The 20,000-nt window shown below is 32.4% G+C and overlaps 2 protein-coding genes across 6 annotated transcripts in view; both read left to right on the top strand.

The window, feature by feature from the left end:
- The window catches only part of arfip2b (ADP-ribosylation factor interacting protein 2b), a 38,059-nt gene extending 37,604 nt beyond the window's left edge, over nt 1-455 (top strand). For 2 of the 3 annotated variants that reach the window (XM_062046748.1, XM_062046746.1), the window contains one exon: nt 1-454. This exon is cut by the window's left edge and continues 620 nt beyond it. The gene's annotated coding sequence lies outside the window, so the exon portion shown is untranslated. The other variant, XM_062046747.1, reaches the window with a different exon arrangement.
- Nucleotides 456-4,679: 4,224 nt separating this feature from the next.
- Nucleotides 4,680-20,000, top strand: part of LOC133650007 (FH2 domain-containing protein 1-like) — an 18,636-nt gene continuing 3,315 nt past the window's right edge. For all 3 annotated transcript variants that reach the window (XM_062046743.1, XM_062046742.1, XM_062046745.1), the window contains exons 1-10: nt 4,680-4,820; nt 9,204-9,581; nt 9,665-9,726; nt 14,201-14,303; nt 14,374-14,459; nt 18,626-18,726; nt 18,801-18,871; nt 18,953-19,060; nt 19,121-19,191; nt 19,258-19,375. In XM_062046743.1, coding sequence (XP_061902727.1) covers nt 9,222-9,581; nt 9,665-9,726; nt 14,201-14,303; nt 14,374-14,459; nt 18,626-18,726; nt 18,801-18,871; nt 18,953-19,060; nt 19,121-19,191; nt 19,258-19,375 — 1,080 coding nt within the window. In that variant the 5' untranslated portion in view covers nt 4,680-4,820; nt 9,204-9,221. The remainder of the gene's footprint in view (nt 4,821-9,203; nt 9,582-9,664; nt 9,727-14,200; nt 14,304-14,373; nt 14,460-18,625; nt 18,727-18,800; nt 18,872-18,952; nt 19,061-19,120; nt 19,192-19,257; nt 19,376-20,000) is intronic.

Genomic DNA, 20,000 nt, shown 5'->3' with positions numbered 1-20,000 from the left:
TTCGATTCAACATGATTTCGGTTCAAACCGATTTTCGCAATGTATTGTTTGGTATGATAATTATGATGGAACGTTTTCAAAACACATTTAAATTATTATTATTCTTTTTTTTTTAAAATTGATTCTTGAAAATTATGAACCGGGATGAATTAGAATCCATTTTTTTGTGCACCAGTAATTGTGAAATGGCGTTAAAAGAGCGGGAACTGAACTAACCTCCGCAAGTTCCGAGGCAATTGGAAGATATTTGTGTGTGTTCCACCACCAGGCTGCATTTCCTCTTCCGGCTTTGCCTCGCAGGCTAACTAACTCACAGCCATTCCAATCTTCTAGAAAGTCAAGTGCGTGTGATGACCAGCGTGGTTGTTGTTGTTTTTTTGTATTCTGTGCATTCGGAGACAAAGGTGACGTCAAAGGTGTTTTTGGCAGGCTGACAAAAAGAGTTGAACTGAAAGTGTGACCTCCACACAGCAATAAATGTGACTCGTCTTCATGTCTCTCATACCTCCTTTCCCACAGCCCTGGCAGGAAAAGAAATGGCCACAACATCTCTGATTATAATGCCCTCAGATGTCAAGGCAGGAAGGAAATGTCAACACAAGCGTGGAAAACACTCAATGTCAACAAAATGGTAAAATCCCATTGAAGACTTAACAATAAGATCTTAAAAATAAGGAATGTGTAAGAAATGCTTCATAAAGTGTAAGAAAATAGTGCAAAGTGTAAAAATGTAAACAAAGAAACTTGAGAAGAACTATTTTCTGCAGGTTTAGTGGCAGGAAATAATGTCTGTGTAACATGAATTTGCCCTATTATTCTTATTTAGCTATGAAAAGGTTGATATCAATATTTATTGATACTTTTTATGACCTATGGAAAATAAGGAGAATAAAATATTTTATATTTTTGTTTGAAATGTAACCTTCCTCTGATTGTAATGCCTAACAATAAGCTCTTAAAAATAAGGAATATGTAGGAAATGCTTCATAAAGTGTAAGAAAATAGTGCAAAGTGTAAAAATGTAAACAAAGAAACCTGAGAAGAACTATTTTCTGCAGGTTTAGTGGCAGGAAATAACGTCTGTGTAACATGTATTTGCCCTGTTATTGTTATTTAACTATGAAAATGAATTTTTGTTATGAAGTAATTATTTACATTTTATTATTATATCGGTCGATATTAATGATTATTATTTGAATTTTATTAATTTTTTTATTTTATTTTTTTTTACTGTATTTACAGTGCTTCACTTTTTCCACATTTTGTCATGTTACAGCCTTATTCCAAAATGGAATAATTCAATTGTTGTCCTCAAAGTTCTACACACAATACCCCGTAATGACCATGTGATCTTTTTTTTTTTTTTTTTTTTTAATTTTCAAATGTATTAAAAATAATACAATGAGATCTTCTCGTCCAACCTGATGGAGCAAAGAGGAATGGGCGAAAACTTAACGGCTAATCGGTTCTCATTGTTCTCTTAAAAGTAGAGCGTTTGATAAAAACGCTCAATAAATATAAATATCCAACACTTAACAATAAGATCTTAAAAATAAGGAATATGTAGGAAATGCTTCATAAAGTGTAAGAAATGCTTCATAAAGTGTAAAAATGTAAACAAAGACACCTGAGAAGAACTATTTTCTGCAGGTTTAGTGGCAGGAAATAACGTCTGTGTAACATGAATTTGCCCTGTTATTCTTATTTAACTATGAAAATGAATTTTTACTATGCAGTAATTATTTAAATTCTATTACTATTATATCGGTCGATTTCAATAATTATTTATATTTTTTATGACCTATGGAAAATAAGGAGTATAAAATATGTTATATTGTTATTTGAAATGTAACCTTCCTCTGATTATAAGGCAGAAAGGAAATGTCAACACAAACATGGAAAACACTCCAACAATGTCAACAAAATAGTAAAATCACATTGAAGACTTAACAATAAGCTCTTAAAATAAGGAATATGTAAGAAATGCTTCATAAAGTGTAAGAAAATAGTGCAAAGTGTGAAAATGTAAACAAAGAAACCTGAGAAGAACTATTTTCTGCAGGTTTAGTGGCAGGAAATAACGGCTGTGTAACATGAATTTGCCCTCTTATTCTTATTTAACTATGAAAAGGAATTTTTGTTATGCAGTAATTATTTACATTTTATTATTATTATATTGGTCGATATAAATAATTATTGATATTTTTTATGACCTATGAAAAATAAGGAGAATAAAATATTTTATATTTTTATTGTAAATGTAACTTCCTCTGATTATAATCCCTCAGCTGTCAAGGCAGAAAGGAAATGTCAACACAAACATGGAAAACACTCAATGTCAACAAAATAGTAAAATCACATTGAACACTTCATAATATCTTGAAATCAAAGAATGTGTAAGAAATGCTTCATAAAGTGTAAGAAAATAGTGCAAAGTGTGAAAATGTAAACAGAGAAACCTGAGAAGAACTATTTTCTGCAGGTTTAGTGGCAGGAAATAACGTGTGTGTAACATGTATTTGCCCTCTTATTCTTATTTAACTAAGAGACTACGGTCCAAAAAACTGCCAAAATGTCGAGGTGAGGTTTTTTTTTCTTCAATCAATTTCCGGTTTCTTCCACCCAGAAAATGGATATTTATTGAGCGTTTTTATCAAACGCTCTACTTTTAAGAGAACGATGAGAACCGATTAGCCGTTGCAAGACGGTTGTTTAGGAGCCGTTTTATTTATGCACATGTGTAGTCCATCCGGAAAATATTCACAGCGCTTCACCCTTTACACATTTTGTTGTTGCAGCCTTATTTCGAAATAGAATACATTCTTTTTTTTTTTGTCCTCAAAATTCTACACACAATATTTGCAGCCTTTGCTCAATGCCACAAGTTTTCACCCGTTCCTCTTTGCTCCATCAGGTTGGACGAGAAGTGTTGGTTTTCATCCAGAATGTCTCTCATTGTATTATTTTTAATACATTTGAAAATTTAAAAAAAAAAAAAATGTGGAAAAAGTGAAGCACTAACAATAACTGTAAAAAAACAAAAAATTAATAAAATTTAAATAATTATTATTAATATCGACCGATATAATAATAATAAAATGTAAATAATTACTTCATAACAAAAATTCATTTTCATAGTTAAATAACAATAATAGGGCAAATACATGTTACACAGACGTTATTTCCTGCCACTAAACCTGCAGAAAATGTTTATTCTCAGGTTTCTTTGTTTACATTTTTACACTTTGCACTATTTTCTTACACTTTATGAAGCATTTCCTACATACTCCTTATTTTTAAGATCTTATTGTTAAGTCTTCAATGTGATTTTACTATTTTGTTGACATTGAGTGTTTTCCATTATTGTGTTGACATTTCCTTTCTGCCTTGACATCTGAGGGATTATAATCAGAGGAAGGTTACATTTACAATAAAAATATAAAATATTTTATTGTCCTTATTTTCCATAGGTCATAGAAAATATCAATAATTATTGATATCGACCGATATAATAATAATACAATGTAAATAATTACTGCATAACAAAAATTCCTTTTCATAGTTAAATAAGAAAAACAGGGCAAATACATGTTACACAGACGTTATTTCCTGCCACTAAACCTGCAGAAAATAGTTCTTCTCGGGTTTCTTTGTTTACATTTTTACACTTTGCACTATTTTCTTACACTTTATGAAGCATTTCCTACATATTCCTTATTTTTAAGATGTTATTGTTAAGTCTTCAATGTGATTTTACTATTTTGTTGACATTGAGTGTTTTCCATGTTTGTGTTGACATTTCCTTTCTGCCTTGACATCTGAGGGCATTATAATCAGAGGAAGGTTACATTTCAAATAAAAAGTGAAGCACTGTAAATACAGTAAAAAAAAAATTAAAAATAGCATTTGCATTCACTTTTATTTTCATTTTTTAAAATATTTTATTTGTTTGTATTGACATTTGTGTTCTTGTTTTATTTACGTTTTTTTATATCCACACACAGATAAGAGAACTGTCAAAAATAACAAGTCGACTTGTGATTAATCACAAAAATGTATCACTTTAACTCATCATGCAATTAATTTTTCGTTGCAAATATCTCTTCAAAATACACCCAGACGAGAATTTAGATAAAACCGGTAAAAAAAAATAAAAAAATAATTATGTGCATTTAAGTAAAACATAAAAAATGTTGCTCTTGTCGAACATTCAGACAATAAAATAGCCTTGATGTTGGCCTTATTTTTATAAGTCAATTTAAATTATGCAAGATAGTATTAACCTGTGATTAATCATGATTAATCCGAACTCGAAACTGATTAATCTGATTTTAATATGTAAGAATTTGACAGTATCAATAACTGTTATTCTTATTATTGTCTCTGTAATGTTAAAATGTGCTTTTTTTGTTAATAGATGTTGGGATTATTGCTCCACTATAAGAAATGTTTACAATGACAACAGAAAATAAAATTACAAAATAATTGACGTAATAGAGTAATATTTGTTACCATTTTAATTATTCTTATCCACATATTGTTTGACAAAAAAAATTACTTTTTGATTTAAAAAAAATACAAACATAACTATATTGACGGTTCTTTCAGAGGACCGGAAACACCATCTCTATTAACCAATAGGAAGAAAGCCCCGCCCATGCAAACAACTGACTTCCGCCTCGTGACGCGCACACTCCCGCCACTTGCGCGTGCTCTGCTCTCCAAACAAGCGTTATTTAAACTTCCTGACGACAACAACCGAGCTGAACCTTTTCTAACTCACTGGACAGCCGCACTTCTTCATTCCCGACGAGTACACGGTGAGTAGCGAAATGTAGAAGAAAGTTCTGTTTTTTAAGAACGATTACGACTTGTATTTAGTTTAGTCGGACGTTGAGAACTCGCGTAGGAACGGTGGCGATTTCAGATCCGGTGTATTGCAAACATACTTTTACTTTTTAATCCAAACCGGAAATAAATGTGTTTGGTGATGTAACTTCCCCTGTGCGGCGCATTAGTTGTTCACGTACAGTTTGTTAATCGATCGCGACGAGCATGTCTAAATCGAGCTCGCCGCCTTGCCATCTGGGCGAGACACCTCTAAAGTGGGCAGAAAGCAAACCGGAGTCATCATTGCTGCTTTTTTTACGCATTTTTTGATCATTTATCTGCAAAATGGTGCTGAAAATAAACATTTGGGATGTGGTCAACGTGACGTCATTGTGACATTTGCATAATCTGCAATGACGCATTTATTTTCTTTAATTTGTTTTATTTATTTTCTTTTAAAAAAAAACACTAAAATAATAAAATTAAAATAATAATAATAATACAATTATTAATACAATTATTATTATTAATAAAATGAAAAAATTAAATTTAAAACCAAATCAGTGTTTTATTTAATATTAACACTGTAACCGAGGGTTTATATCTGTCGCCTATACTGTATAAAACTACAAAATAACAAACACGGAGGCTCCAGTTTTACACGATAGACCACTTTATTTCGTTTGCTTCCAAAACTGTATAAAAATTAATTGTAAAAAAATTATCTACTGTGTGTGTGTGTGTGTCTAATTAATATATATATATATATATATATATATATATATATATATATATATATATATATATATATATATATATATATATATATATATATATTACACCAGTGGTTCTTAACCATTTTGGAGGTACTGAACCCCACCAGTTTCATATGCGCATTCGCATACACTAAATACAAAAAATACAACAATTTGAATAGCTCTGATGTACATTAATTACAAGACAATAAGTCCCAGTAGTTATGGTAGAAGTATCAGTACAGTAGTCACATACAGTACCAGTGCAATATAAATAGTATATACAGTATAGGAAGTAATAAATATGAACATTGTGCACAAAATGAACATCGCCTTGTTGAAAGAACAAAACCAACACAATGCATGAACTCACAACCAATTACACACCTTACACACATTACCATTAATTGATTTAAGTGGACCCCGACTTAAACAAGTTGAAAAACTTATTGGGGTGTTACCATTTAGTGGTCAATTGTACGGAATATGTACTGTACTGTGTAAACTGTACTGTTGCATATCATGTATTCTCTTCCTCTGCTAGTCAAAGTTTCAATGGATCAATCAAACAACCTGCAAATTAGATGGAAAATGAGAGGGAACATTGTTTGGGGGTATCCATAATACACCGATAGGGAGAAGTTTTTATTTACACGATAAGTCGGATGTGTCTTTACCTCCGTAGCGGAGGCTCCGCCGAACCCCTGAGGCCGACTCACCGAACCCCTAGAGTTTGATCGAACCCAGGTTAAGAACCACTGTATTAGACACACACACACACAGTAGGTAATTTATATATATATATATACATATATATATATATATATATATATATATATATATATATATATATATATATATATATATATATATATATATATATATATATATATTAGACACACACACAGTAGGTAATTTTTTTATACACTAAATTTTAAAATAATGAATTTTTACACTGAACTTTTACACACATATATATATATGTATGTATATATATATATATATATATATATATATATATATATATATATATATATATATATATATTAGACACACAGTAGGTAATTTTTTTTATACACTAAATTTTAAAATAATGAATTTTTACACTGAACTTTTTTCACAGTGAAATTTTTGTACACTGAAATTTAAAAATACAGAATTTTATACACAAATTTTTTACACAATGAACTTTTTTTTTTACACTGAGCTTTTTGTACACTGAATTTTTATACACATATATATATATATATATATATATATATATATATATATATATATATATATATATATATATATATATATATATATATATATATATATATATATATATATATATATATTTATATATATATATATATATATATATTAGACACACACAGTAGGTCATTTTTTATACACTAAATTTTAAAATAATGATTTTTTACACTGAACTTTTTTCACAGTGAAATTTTTGTACACTGAAATTTAAAAATACATAATTTTATACACAAATTTTTTACATACTGAACTGTTTTTTACACTGAGCTTTTTGTACACTGAATATATATATATATATATATATATATATATATATATATATATATATATATATATATATATATATATATATACACAATGTATATTAGACACACACAGTAGGTAATTTTTTATACACTAAATTTTTAAATAATGAATTTTTACACTGAAATTTTTTCACAGTGAAATTTTTGTACACTGAAATTTAAAAATACAGAATTTTATACACACATTTTTTACACACTGAACTTTTTTTTTACACTGAGCTTTTTGTACACTGAGTTTTAAAATACTAAAATATTATACACTGAATTTTTATTTTTTTAAACACACATTTTGCTGAGAAAGTTTTTTTCAATGAATTTGTTGTAAATAAATTCAGTTCACAAAACTCGCACGGTAGGTAAAGTCGTATTTTTGCCTCCTTTTCCACTTGAAGCGTGAAGAATGCACTGCGGACCTGGTAAGTCCTGCAGAGAAAGAGATGATGCAGTATTAGCTGCTCACGGATGCTACCTGGTGGCTATCTGAGCACAAAGCAGTGAGCCCTGGATAGTCCCACTCCTTCATGCTGCAGTCGCACGCAGGATTCTCACAGGAATGACTCAAAAGCACAACCCTACTTACTATATATGAATGCAAATTCGATTTTTGATTTTAATGAATCAAATAAGAAATAGATTCCATTTTTTTCTTGACAGTCGCTCTGATTGGATGCCCCGCCCCCTTCTAGCCCTCTTTGCTGTGATTGGATAAGATGTCCCACCCTCCTAAACCAAATTGAATATGATTGGGTTTGGTCTCTCTGGACATTTTGGTGGTGTTTATATTTAAATGTTGTTGTTTTAGTCAACATGCATTTGTTTTGATTAGTGATCGTCCAACTATGACTTAGACCAGGGGTCAGCAACCTTTTTGAACCAAGAGCTACTTCTTGGGTAGTGATTAATGCGAAGGGCTACCAGTTTGATACACACTTCAATAAATTGCCAGAAATAGCCAATTTGCTCAATTTACCTTTAACTCTATGTTATTATTAATAATTAATGATATTTACACTTAATTGAACGGTTTAAAAGAGGAGAAAACACAAAAAAAAATGACAATTAAATTTTGAAACATAGTTTATCTTCAACTTCGACTCTTTAAAATTCAAAATTCAACCGAAAAAAAGAAGAGGAAAAACTAGCTAATTCGAATCTTTTTGAAAAAATTTAAAAAATAGTGTATGGAACATCATTAGTCATTTTTCCTGATTAAGATTAATTTTAGAGTTTTGATGACATGTTTTAAATAGGTTAAAATCCAATCTGCACTTTGTTAGAATATATAACAAATTGGACCAAGCTATATTTCTAACAAAGACAAATCATTATTTCTTCTAGATTTTCCAGAACTAAAATTTTAAAAGAAATTCAAAAGACTTTGAAATAAGATTTAAATTTGATTCTACACATTTTCTAGATTTGCCAGAATAATTTTTTTGAATTTTAATCATAATAAGTTTGAAGAAATATTTCACAAATATTCTTCGTGGAAAAAACAGAAGCTAAAATGAAGAATTAAATTAAAATTGATTTATTATTCTTTACAATAAAAAAAAAAAATGTACTTGAACATTGATTTAAATTGTCAGGAAAGAAGAGGAAGGAATTTAAAAGGTAAAAAGGTATATGTGTTTAAAAATCCTAAAATCATTTTTAAGGTTGTATTTTTTCTCTAAAATTGTCTTTCTGAAAGTTATAAGAAGCAAAGTAAAAAAAATGAATGAATTTATTTAAACATGTGAAGACCAAGTCTTTACAATATTTTCTTGGATTTTCAAATTTTATTTGAGTTTTGTCTCTCTTAGAATTAAAAATGTCGGGCAAAGCGAGACCAGCTTGCTAGTAAATAAATACAATTTAAAAAATCGAGGCAGCTCACTGGTAAGTGCTGCTCTTTGAGCTATTTTTAGAACAGGCCAGCGGGCTACTCATCTGGTCCTTACGGGCTACCTGGTGCCCGCGGGCACCACGTTGGTGACCCCTGACTTAAAACAATGACTTTGTTTACTCGGATGAAAAATAAAGACATCAGATTGTTCCGCTTCCTCTTTTTCAGATCTACTGAAGCTCTGAGATGGAGGCTGCCGGGGTCCCTTCTGGGGAAAATGGCCTCCTCCGAGCATCCTTGCCTCCTCCTCCTCCTCCTCCCCTGCCGCCTCCTCCCTGTCTCCTCGCTCCCCCCGGGTCCCTCCCCTCGTGCCACGCCGCGCGGCACTCCATGAAGAAGCTGAAGTGGGACACCATCCCCAGCCAGCGCGTGCTGGGCAAGTCCAACGTGTGGACCTCCAGGCTGCCCCAGAGGGACCTGGTGCTGGACATCAGCAGCATGGACAAGCTCTTCAGCCGCGTGGACAAGTGGACCTTGCTGCAGCGCTCCAGGCTCGCGGGCATCAAGGAGCACGGTGGCGTGGAGGTCGGCCCCCAGGAGCCTCAGGTGACAACTTCCTCTCCGCTTTTTTGCTTTTTTGTAAGGGAAGCGTTTTGCTTCCTCCAAAAATGCCGACGTTTTGTCTTCAGGTGACGATTCTGCACTCCAAAAGGAGCATGAACATCGGCATCTTCCTCCGACAGTTTAAGAGGTACGACGAAGACAACCCGTTTTGGTGCGGTGAGACGATATCAATTGATATCGCCATGGACACGTAGTCTGTATCTGTCAGGTTCAAACACTGATGACATCTATTAAACGAGACAAGAAGCAAGGAATTAAAAAGAGACAGAAATCAATTTGGTTCAATTGAGGAGAAAGGTGTCGACCTGTAACCTCTTACAGTGTCACCCACGCTCTAACGGGAAAAGGTTGACGTCTCCTCTTTTATTTGGATATTCCCTGTTTACATAACAGCTGTTTCTAAAGGAATGGGGGGTATGTAAAAAAAACCAACCTTGTTTTTGGTCACATTAACACAAAAGAAAAAGATGCCTCGGGCTGAATTATAAAATACTGAATTTTTACACACGGAACTTTTTTTACACTGAAATTTTAATATACTGAATTTTTGTACACAGATTTTTTTACACACTGAACTATTTTTACACTGAAATTTTATGCACAAAATTTTGAAACACTGAATTTTTATACATTGATTTTTTTACACGCTGATTTTTTTACACACTGGACTTTTTTACATTGAAATTTTGAAATACTGAATTTTATACTGAACTTTTTTACACTAAAATTTCTATACACTGAATTTTAAAATACTGAATTCTTATACACCGATTTTTTTACACACTGAACTTTTTTTTTTACACTGAAATTTTAAAATACTGATTTTTTACACTGAACCTTTTTTTACACTGAACTTTTTTCATTCTGAACTTTTAAAATACAGAATTTTATACGCTAATTTTTAATACACTGAATTTTAAAATACTGAATTTTTATAGACAGATTTTTTACACGCTGATTTTTTTACACACTGGACTTTTTTACACTGAAATTTTGAAATACTGAATTTTATACTGAACTTTTTTACACTAAAATTTCTATACACTGAGTTTTAAAATACTGAATTCTTATACACCGATTTTTTTACACACTGAACCTTTTTTTACACTGAACTTTTTTTATTCTGAACTTTTAAAATACAGAATATTATACACTGAATTTTTAATACACTGAATTTTAAAATACTGAATTTTTATAGACAGATTTTTTACACACTGAACTTTTTTTACACTGAAATTTTAATATACTGAATTTTTGTACGCAGATTTTTTTACACTGAATATTTATGCACTAAATTTTGAAACACTGAATTTTTTTTCACTGATTTTTTTACACACTGGACTTTTTTTACACTGAAATTTCTATACACTGAAATTTTGAAATACTGAATTTTATACTGAACTTTTTTACACTAAAATTTGTGTACACTGAATTTTAAAATACTGAATTCTTATACACCGATTTTTTTTACACACTGAACTTTTTTTTTACACTGAAATTTTAAAATACTGATTTTTTACACACTGAACTTTTTTTATTCTGAACTTTTAAAATACAGAATTTTATACACTGATTTTTTCACACCGATTTTTTTGCACACTGAATTTTTAATACACTGAATTTTAAAATACGGAATTTTTATAGACAGATTTTACACTGAAATTTTGATATACTGAATTTTTGTACACAGATTTTTTTACACACTGAACTTTTTTACACTGAATTTTTATGCACATAATTTTGAAATACTGAATTTTTATACACTGATTTTTTACGCTAAACTTTTTTTTTTACAGTAAAATTTCTATACACTGAAATTTTGAAATACTGAATTTTATACTGAACTTTTTTACAATGAACTTTTTTACACAAAAAGTTTTATACACTGAATTTTAAAATACTGCATTTTTATACACAGATTTTTTACACATTGAACTTTTTTACACTGAAATTTCTATACACTAAAATTTTGAAACACTGAATTTTTTTTCACTGATTTTTTTACACACTGGACTTTTTTTACACTGAAATTTCTATACACTGAAATTTTGAAATACTGAATATACGGATGGTTCCCGCTGGCCCCACCATGGACTGGACTTTCGCTGATGTGTTGGACTTTCACAATATTATGTCAGACCCACTCGACACCGAGGATGTCGTTGTGGCTTGTACAGCCCTTTGAGACACTTGTGATTTAGGGCTATATAAATAAACATTGATTGATTGATTGATTGATACACTGAATTTTAAAATACTGAATTCTTATACACCGATTTTTTTACACACTGAACTTTTTTTTTACACTGAAATTTTAAAATACTGATTTTTTACACACTGAACTTTTTTTATTCTGAACTTTTAAAATACAGAATTTTATACACTGATTTTTTCACACCGATTTTTTTGCACACTGAATTTTTAATACACTGAATTTTAAAATACGGAATTTTTATAGACAGATTTTACACTGAAATTTTGATATACTGAATTTTTGTACACAGATTTTTTTACACACTGAACTTTTTTACACTGAATTTTTATGCACATAATTTTGAAATACTGAATTTTTATACACTGATTTTTTACGCTGAACTTTTTTTTTTACAGTAAAATTATACACTGAAATTTTGAAATACTGAATTTTATACTGAACTTTTTTACAATGAACTTTTTTACACAAAAAGTTTTATACACTGAATTTTAAAATACTGCATTTTTATACACAGATTTTTTACACATTGAACTTTTTTACACTGAAATTTCTATACACTAAAATTTTTAAACACTGAATTTTATACTGAACTTTTTTACACAAAAATGTTTTTACAATGAATTTTAAAATACAGAATTTTTATACACTGATTTTTTCAAACACTGAATTTTAAAATACAGAATTTTTATACACTGATTTTTTTAAACACTGAATTTTAAAATACTGCATTTTTATACACAGATTTTTTACACATTGAACTTTTTTTACACTGGAATTTCTATACACTAAAATTTTTAAACACTGAATTTTATACTGGACTTTTTTACACTGAACTTTTTTACACTAAAATTTTTATACACTGAATTTTAAAATACAGAATTTTTATACACTGATTTTTTTAAACACTGAATTTTAAAATACTGCATTTTTGTACACAGATTTTTTACACACTGAACTTTTTTTACACTGAAATTTCTATACACTAAAAATTTTAAACACTGAATTTTATACTGAACTTTTTTACACTGAACTTTTTTACACAAAAATTTTTATACACTGAATTTTAAAGTACAGAATTCTTATACACTGATTTTTTTAAACACTGAATATTAAAATACTGAATTCTTATACACTGATTTTTTACACATTGAACTTTTTTTACACTGGAATTTCTATGCACTAAATTTTTTAAACACTGAATTTTATACTGAACTTTTTTACACTGAACTTTTTTCACAAAAATTTTTATACACTGAATTTTAAAATACAGAATTTTTATACACTGATTTTTTAAACACTGAATTTTAAAATACTGAATTCTTATACACTGATTTTTTTAAACACTGAATTTTAAAATACTGCATTTTTATACACAGATTTTTTACACACTGAACTTTTTTTACACTGAAATTCCTATACACTAAAATTTTTAAACACTGAATTTTATACTGAACATTTTTACACAAAAAAATTTATACACTGAATTTTAAAATACAGAATTTTTATACACTGATTTTTTTAAACACTGAATTTTAAAATACTGCATTTTTATACACAGATTTTTTACACATTGAACTTTTTTTACACTGAAATTTCTATGCACTAAAATTTTTAAACACTGAATTTTATACTGAACTTTTTTACACTGAACTTTTTGACACAAAAATTTTTATACACTGAATTTTAAAATACAGAATTCTTATACACTGATTTTTTTAAACACTGATTTTTAAAATGCTGAATTCTTATACACTGATTTTTTTAAACACTGAATTTTAAAATATTGCATTTTTATACACAGATTTTTTACACACTGAACTTTTTTTACACTGAAATTCCTATACACTAAAATTTTTAAACACTGAATTTTATACTGAACTTTTTTACACCAAAAAATTTATACACTGAATTTTAAAATACAGAATTTTTATACACTGATTTTTTTAAACACTGAATTTTAAAATACTGAATTCTTATACACTGATTTTTTTAAACACTGAATTTTAAAATACTGCATTTTTATACACAGATTTTTTACACATTGAACTTTTTTTACACTGGAATTTCTATACACTAAAATTTTTAAACACTGAATTTTAAAATACTGAATTCTTATACATTGATTTTTTTTTTAAACACGCATTTTGCTAACAAGGTTTTTTCAATGAACCTGTCAGCATAATTTGTTGTAAATAAATTCAGTTCACAAAACTCAAACGCAAAAAAATTAGTTGCATAAATTCAGTGTAAAAAAAAAAAAAAGCTTTTGTAATAAACAAACAAATTAGACTCCATATAATGTAAACAAAATGTTGACCAAAGAACCACGGCTTTGTTGTGTACGCCACAAGAGAGTGAAACATCCTGAAAATGTCTCCCTCTGCAGGCCGGTGGCAGAAATGGTGGAAGACATCCGCCAAGGCAACTGGTGCAAGTTTGGCAGCGGCAAGCTGAAGGAACTTTGCAAGATGCTGCCTGAAGAAAGTGAGGTAGCGAACGCCCCGACTTTAATGTCACCCACATTGTGTGTGTTTGAAAGAAGTGTGTGTGTGTGTGCAGGTGAGGCAGCTGCTGTCCTTCAGCGGGAACCTCTCCCTCTTACCCGAGGCCGACCGCTTCATGGTGCAGCTGGTCCAAGTGCCGTGGTGAGTACCCCTGTTGCATATCAATACATGGCATGCAAGTACTCCCCCTGGTGGCCTTCAGCAGCATAGCCATGACGTCTCACTCCTGGCTATGCTTCCACTAATGATGATGAAGACATGCAAGTACTCCCCCTGGTGGCCTTCAGCAGCATAGCCATGACATCTCACTCCTGGCTAAGGAGGAACCATTTTTACACCCTTTTTTTCCCTCCTAGCTTTGAATCGGATACAAAATGTGGGAGTTGTGGAAGTTTAAAAAATGTCCCATTCATTTCAATGGGAACTTCCTGGAAATTTGGGGAAGAAGCGGGAATTTTTTTGAAAAATGATTAGGAGCATGAATGTCCTGAATGAGCTGAATTGGTTGGTGTTGGAATTGTTTAAATCGAGAAATGTTAAAGTAATAAGGTTTTTTTATTTGAGAAATGGTATTACGGAATTTTGGGAAAAGCTGGAATTTTTCAAGTTCTTAAACCAATTTTTTTTTTTTGTCCTGACTAAGAGGAATGTTTTGACAGTGGAAATGGGTTGAAAAATGTGAAAGGAGTCATCGCACTGAAAAAGGTTGGAAATAAGGTTAGAAAAAAAACAGGAATTCCTGGAAATTTGTTGAACGTGGAAAAATGGTTGTTTGAATTTCCAGGATGAGTTGAATGTGTTGAATGGGTTGAAGAATGTGGGAATTGTGGAAGTTTGAAAACTGGATAATTCATTTTGAATGAGGAAAATGTCCCAAAAAACTGGGAATTGTAGGAAATCCGGGAATTTTTTTTTATAATTGTTGAAAGGGAAGAACACAATTCCTAAACAGGCTGAATATTTTGGACTCGAAACGGTTTGAATCGGATACAAAATGTGGGAGTTGTGGAAGTTTGAAAAATGTCCCATTCATTTCAATGGGGACTTCCTGGAAATTTGGGGAAGAAGCGGAAATTTTTTTGAAAATGATTACTAGCATGAATGTCCTGAATGAGCTGAATTGGTTGGTGTTGGAATTGTTTCAAATCGAGAAATGTTAAAGTAGTAACGTTTTTTTATTTGAGAACTGGTATTACGGAATTTTTGGGAAAAGCGGGAATTTTTCAACTTCTTAAACCAACTTGTTTTTTTTGTCCTGACTAAGAGGAATGTTTTGACAGTGGAACGCTTGAAATGGGTTGAAAAATGTGAAAGGAGTCATCACACTGAAAAAGGTTGGAAATAAGGTTAAGAAAAAACAGGAATTCCTGGAAATTTGTTGAACGTGGAAAAATGGTTGTTTGAATTTCCAGGATGAGTTGAATCGGTTGAAGAATGTGGGGATTGTGGATGTTTGAAAAATGGATCATTAATCTTGAATGAGGAAAATGTCCCAAAAAACTGGGAATTGTAGGAAATCCGGGAATTTTTTTTTATAATTGTTGAAAGGGAAGAACACAATTCCTGAACAGGCTGAATATTTTGTAGTCGAAACAGTTTGAATCGAATACAAAATGTGGGAGTTGTGGAAGTTTGAAAAATGTCCCATTCATTTCAATGGGGACTTCCTGGAAATTTGGGGAAGAAGCGGGAATTTTTTTGAAAATGATTAGGTGCATGAATGTCCTGAACGAGCTGAATTGGTTGGTGTTGGAATTGTTTCAATCGAGAAATGTTGAAGTAGTAACGTTTTTTTATTTGAGAAATGGTATTACGGAATTTTGGGGAAAGCGGGAATTTTTCAACTTCTTAAACCAACTTGTTTTTTTTGTCCTGACTAAGAGGAATGTTTTGACAGTGGAACGCTTGAAATGGGTTGAAAAATGGTAAAGGAGTCATCGCACTGAAAAAGGTTGGAAATAAGGTTAGGGAAAAACAGGAATTCCTGGAAATTTGTTGAACATGGAAAAATGGTTGTTTGAATTTCCAGGATGAGTTGAATGGGTTGAAGAATGTGGGAATTGTGGAAGTTTGAAAAATGGATCATTAATCTTGAATGAGGAAAATGTCCCAAAAAACTGGGAATTGTAGGAAATCTGGGAATTTTTTTAAATAATTGTTGAAAGGGAAGAACACAATTCCTGAACAGGCTGAATATTTTGGAGTCGAAACGGTTTGAATCGGATAAAAAATGTTGGAGTTGTGGAAGTTAAAAAAAAAAAGTTTGTTTAAGAACTTGAAAAATTCCCGTTTTTCCCAAAATTCCGTAATACCATTTCTCAGATAAAAAAAACGTTACTACTTTAACATTTCTCGATTTAAACAATTCCAACACCAACCAATTCAGCTCATTCAGGACATTCATGCTCCTAATCATTTTCAAAACAATTCCCGCTTTTCCCCAAATTTCCAGGAAGTTCCCATTTGAAATGAATGGGACATTTTTCAAACTTCCACAATTCCCACATTTTTCAACCGAATAAACACATTCACATTCAACTAATCCTGGAAATTCAAAGAACCAGTTTTCCACGTTCAACAAATTTCCAGGAATTCCTGTTTTTTTCTAACCATACTTCCTTTCACATTTTTCAACCCATGTCAAGCGTTCCACTGTCCAAACATTCCTCTCAGTCAGGACAAAAACAACAAGTTGGTTTAAGAACTTGAAAAATTCCCGCTTTTCCCAAAATTCCGTAATACCATTTTTCAGATAAAAAAACTTTACTACTTTAACATTTCTCGATTTAAACAATTCCAACACCAACCAATTCAGCTCATTCATGACATTCATGCTCCTAATCATTTTCCAAAAAAATTCCCGCTTTTCCCCAAATTTCCAGGAAGTTCCCATTGAAATTAATTATCCATTTTTCAAACTTCCACAATTCCCACATTTTTCAACCGATTCAACACATTCAACTCATCCTGGAAATTCAAACAACCATTTTTCCACGTTCAACAAATTTCCAGGAATTCCTGTTTTTTTCTAACCTTATGTCCAACCTTTTTTCAGTGTGATGACTCCTTTCACATTCTTCAACCGATAAACACATTCAAGTTCAACTCATCCTGGAAATTCAAATAACTATTTTTCCACGTTCAACAAATGTCCAGGAATTCCTGTTTTTTTCTAACCCTATTTCTTTTCGCATTTTTCAACCCATTTCAACCGTTCCACCGTCTTAACATTCCTCTTATTCAGGACAAAAAAAACATGCTGGTTTGAAAAATTCCCGCTTTTCCCAAAATTCCGCAATACCGTTTCTCAAATAAAAAAACTTTACTACTTCAACATTTCTCGATTTAAACAATTCCAACACCAACCAATTTAGCTCATTCAGGACATTCATGCTCCTCATCATTTTCAAAAAAAAATTCCCGCTTTTCCCCAAATTCCCAAATTTCCAGGAAGTTCCCATTGAAATGAATGGGACATTTTTCCAAGTTGCACAATTTCCACATTTTTCAACCGATTCAACACATTCAACTCATCCTGGAAATTCAAACAACCATTTTTCCACGTTCAACAAATTTCCAGGAATTCCTGTTTTTTTTTCTAACTTTATTTCCAACCTTTTTCAGTGCGATGACTCCTTTCACATTTCTCTTAGTCAGGACAACAACAAAAACAAGTTGGTTTAAGAACTTGAAAAATTCCCGCTTTTCCCAAAATTCCGTAATAACATTTCTCAGATAAAAAAAACGTTACTACTTCAACATTTCTCGATTTAAACAATTCCAACACCGACCAATTCAGCTCATTCAGGACATTCATGCTCGTAATCATTTTCAAAACAATTCCCGCTTTTCCCCAAATTTCCAGGAAGTTCCCATTTGAAATGAATGGGACATTTTTCAAAGTTCCACAATTCCCACATTTTTCAACCGATTCAACACATTCACATTCAACTAATCCTGGAAATTCAAAGAACCAGTTTTCCACGTTCAACAAATTTCCAGGAATTCCTGTTTTTTCTTTCACATTTTTCGACCCATGTCAACCGTTCCACTGTCAAAACATTCCTCTTAGTCAGGGAAAAAAAAACTTTTCCCCAAATTTCCAGGAAGTTCCCATTGAAATGAATGGGACATTTTTCCAAGTTGCACAATTCCCACATGTTTCAAGCTATTCAAGCCATTCCAACATCAACACATTCCACTCATCCTGGACATTCAAACTAACACTTCCCCGAGTTCCAAACCAAATTCCCGGTTTTCCTGGAAATTCAAACTCTTCAACATTCCAACTATTCTTCCCTTCATAGTTACGAGGAGCTCCTGAAGATGATGGTGCTGCGCGAGGAGTTCTTGCCTCTCATGGCGGAGGTGAAGAACTCGCTGGCGGTGATGATCAGAGCGGCTAACGGTAGCACAGGCTAGCATCGCCACCTCACTTCCTGCTTTGCCTGACGTTTAAAACGCCAACGATGTCGCCCGCAGAGCTGCTGGACTGTGACGACCTGCACGCCGTCATCCACCTGGTCCTGAAAGCCGGCAACTACATGAACGCCGTCTGTGCTCCTCTACCTTTTTTTCTTTTAGGTTTATGAAGTGTCACCTCCCACGTCACATGCCGCTCCTCTCCCGCGCAGGGGGGCTACAACGCCGACGCCATGGGCTTCAGGATGACGTCGCTGCTCAACCTGGCCGACACCAAGGCCAACACGCCCGGCATGAACCTCATGCACTACGTCGCCAAGGTAACGCCAGCGACGTAGTGCGGAATCCACAATAACCACGTGAGCGTTTCCTCCCGGCAGCAAGCGGAGGACATCGACGCGGCGCTGCTGACCTTCCCCGGCCAGATGGAACACATCGCCATGGCGTTAAGGTGGGCGCCCCTTCTTATCCCACAACCATCCCCCCGCCTCCGGTATGAAGTGTAACCACGTGACAGGATCTGCAAGGAGGAAGTGGTGGCGGACTTTGAGCGGGAGGTGAAGAAGCTGAAGGAGGTGAAGTTGTACACCATCCGACATCCCGCCCTCTTCCAGCAGATGGAGACATTTTTCACGGTAGGACTGACTTACAGTAGTGTGGAGGTCACATGACACCGCCTGGATTGATGTTTAATGCAGCACTAAGTCACTTTTCAACCTTCCTCTAGTGCGTGTGTGTGTGTGTGTGTGTGTGTGTGTGTGTGTGTGTGTGTGTGTGTGTGTGTGTGTGTGTGTGTGTGTGTGTGTGTGTGTGTGTGTGTGTGTGTGTGTGTGTGTGTGTGTGTGTGTGTGTGTGTGTGTGTGTGTGTGTGTGTGTGTGTGTGTGTGTGTTTGTGTTTGTGTGTGATAATCTCAATCCATCCATTTTCTACCGCTTGTCCCGTTCGGGGGTGCTCCTGGAGCCTATCTCAGCTGTATTCAGGCGAATATATATATATATATACACTAGGGCTGCAACTAACGATTAATTTGATAATCGATTAATCTGTCGATTATTACTTCGATTAATAATCGGATAAAAGAGACCAACTACATTTCTATCCTTTTCAGTATTTTATTTGAAAAAAAACAGCATACTGGCACCATTCTTATTTTGATTATTGTTTCTCAGCTGTTTGTACATGTTGCAGTTTATAAATAAAGGTTTATTCTTAAAAAAAATAACAAATTTAAAAAATAAAAAAAAAGCCTCTGCGCATAG

The sequence above is a fragment of the Entelurus aequoreus genome, linkage group LG05, assembly GCF_033978785.1.
Source record: "Entelurus aequoreus isolate RoL-2023_Sb linkage group LG05, RoL_Eaeq_v1.1, whole genome shotgun sequence".
Classification (NCBI taxonomy): Eukaryota; Metazoa; Chordata; class Actinopteri; order Syngnathiformes; family Syngnathidae; genus Entelurus; species Entelurus aequoreus.
This window is presented reverse-complemented; position numbering and strand designations above follow the sequence as displayed.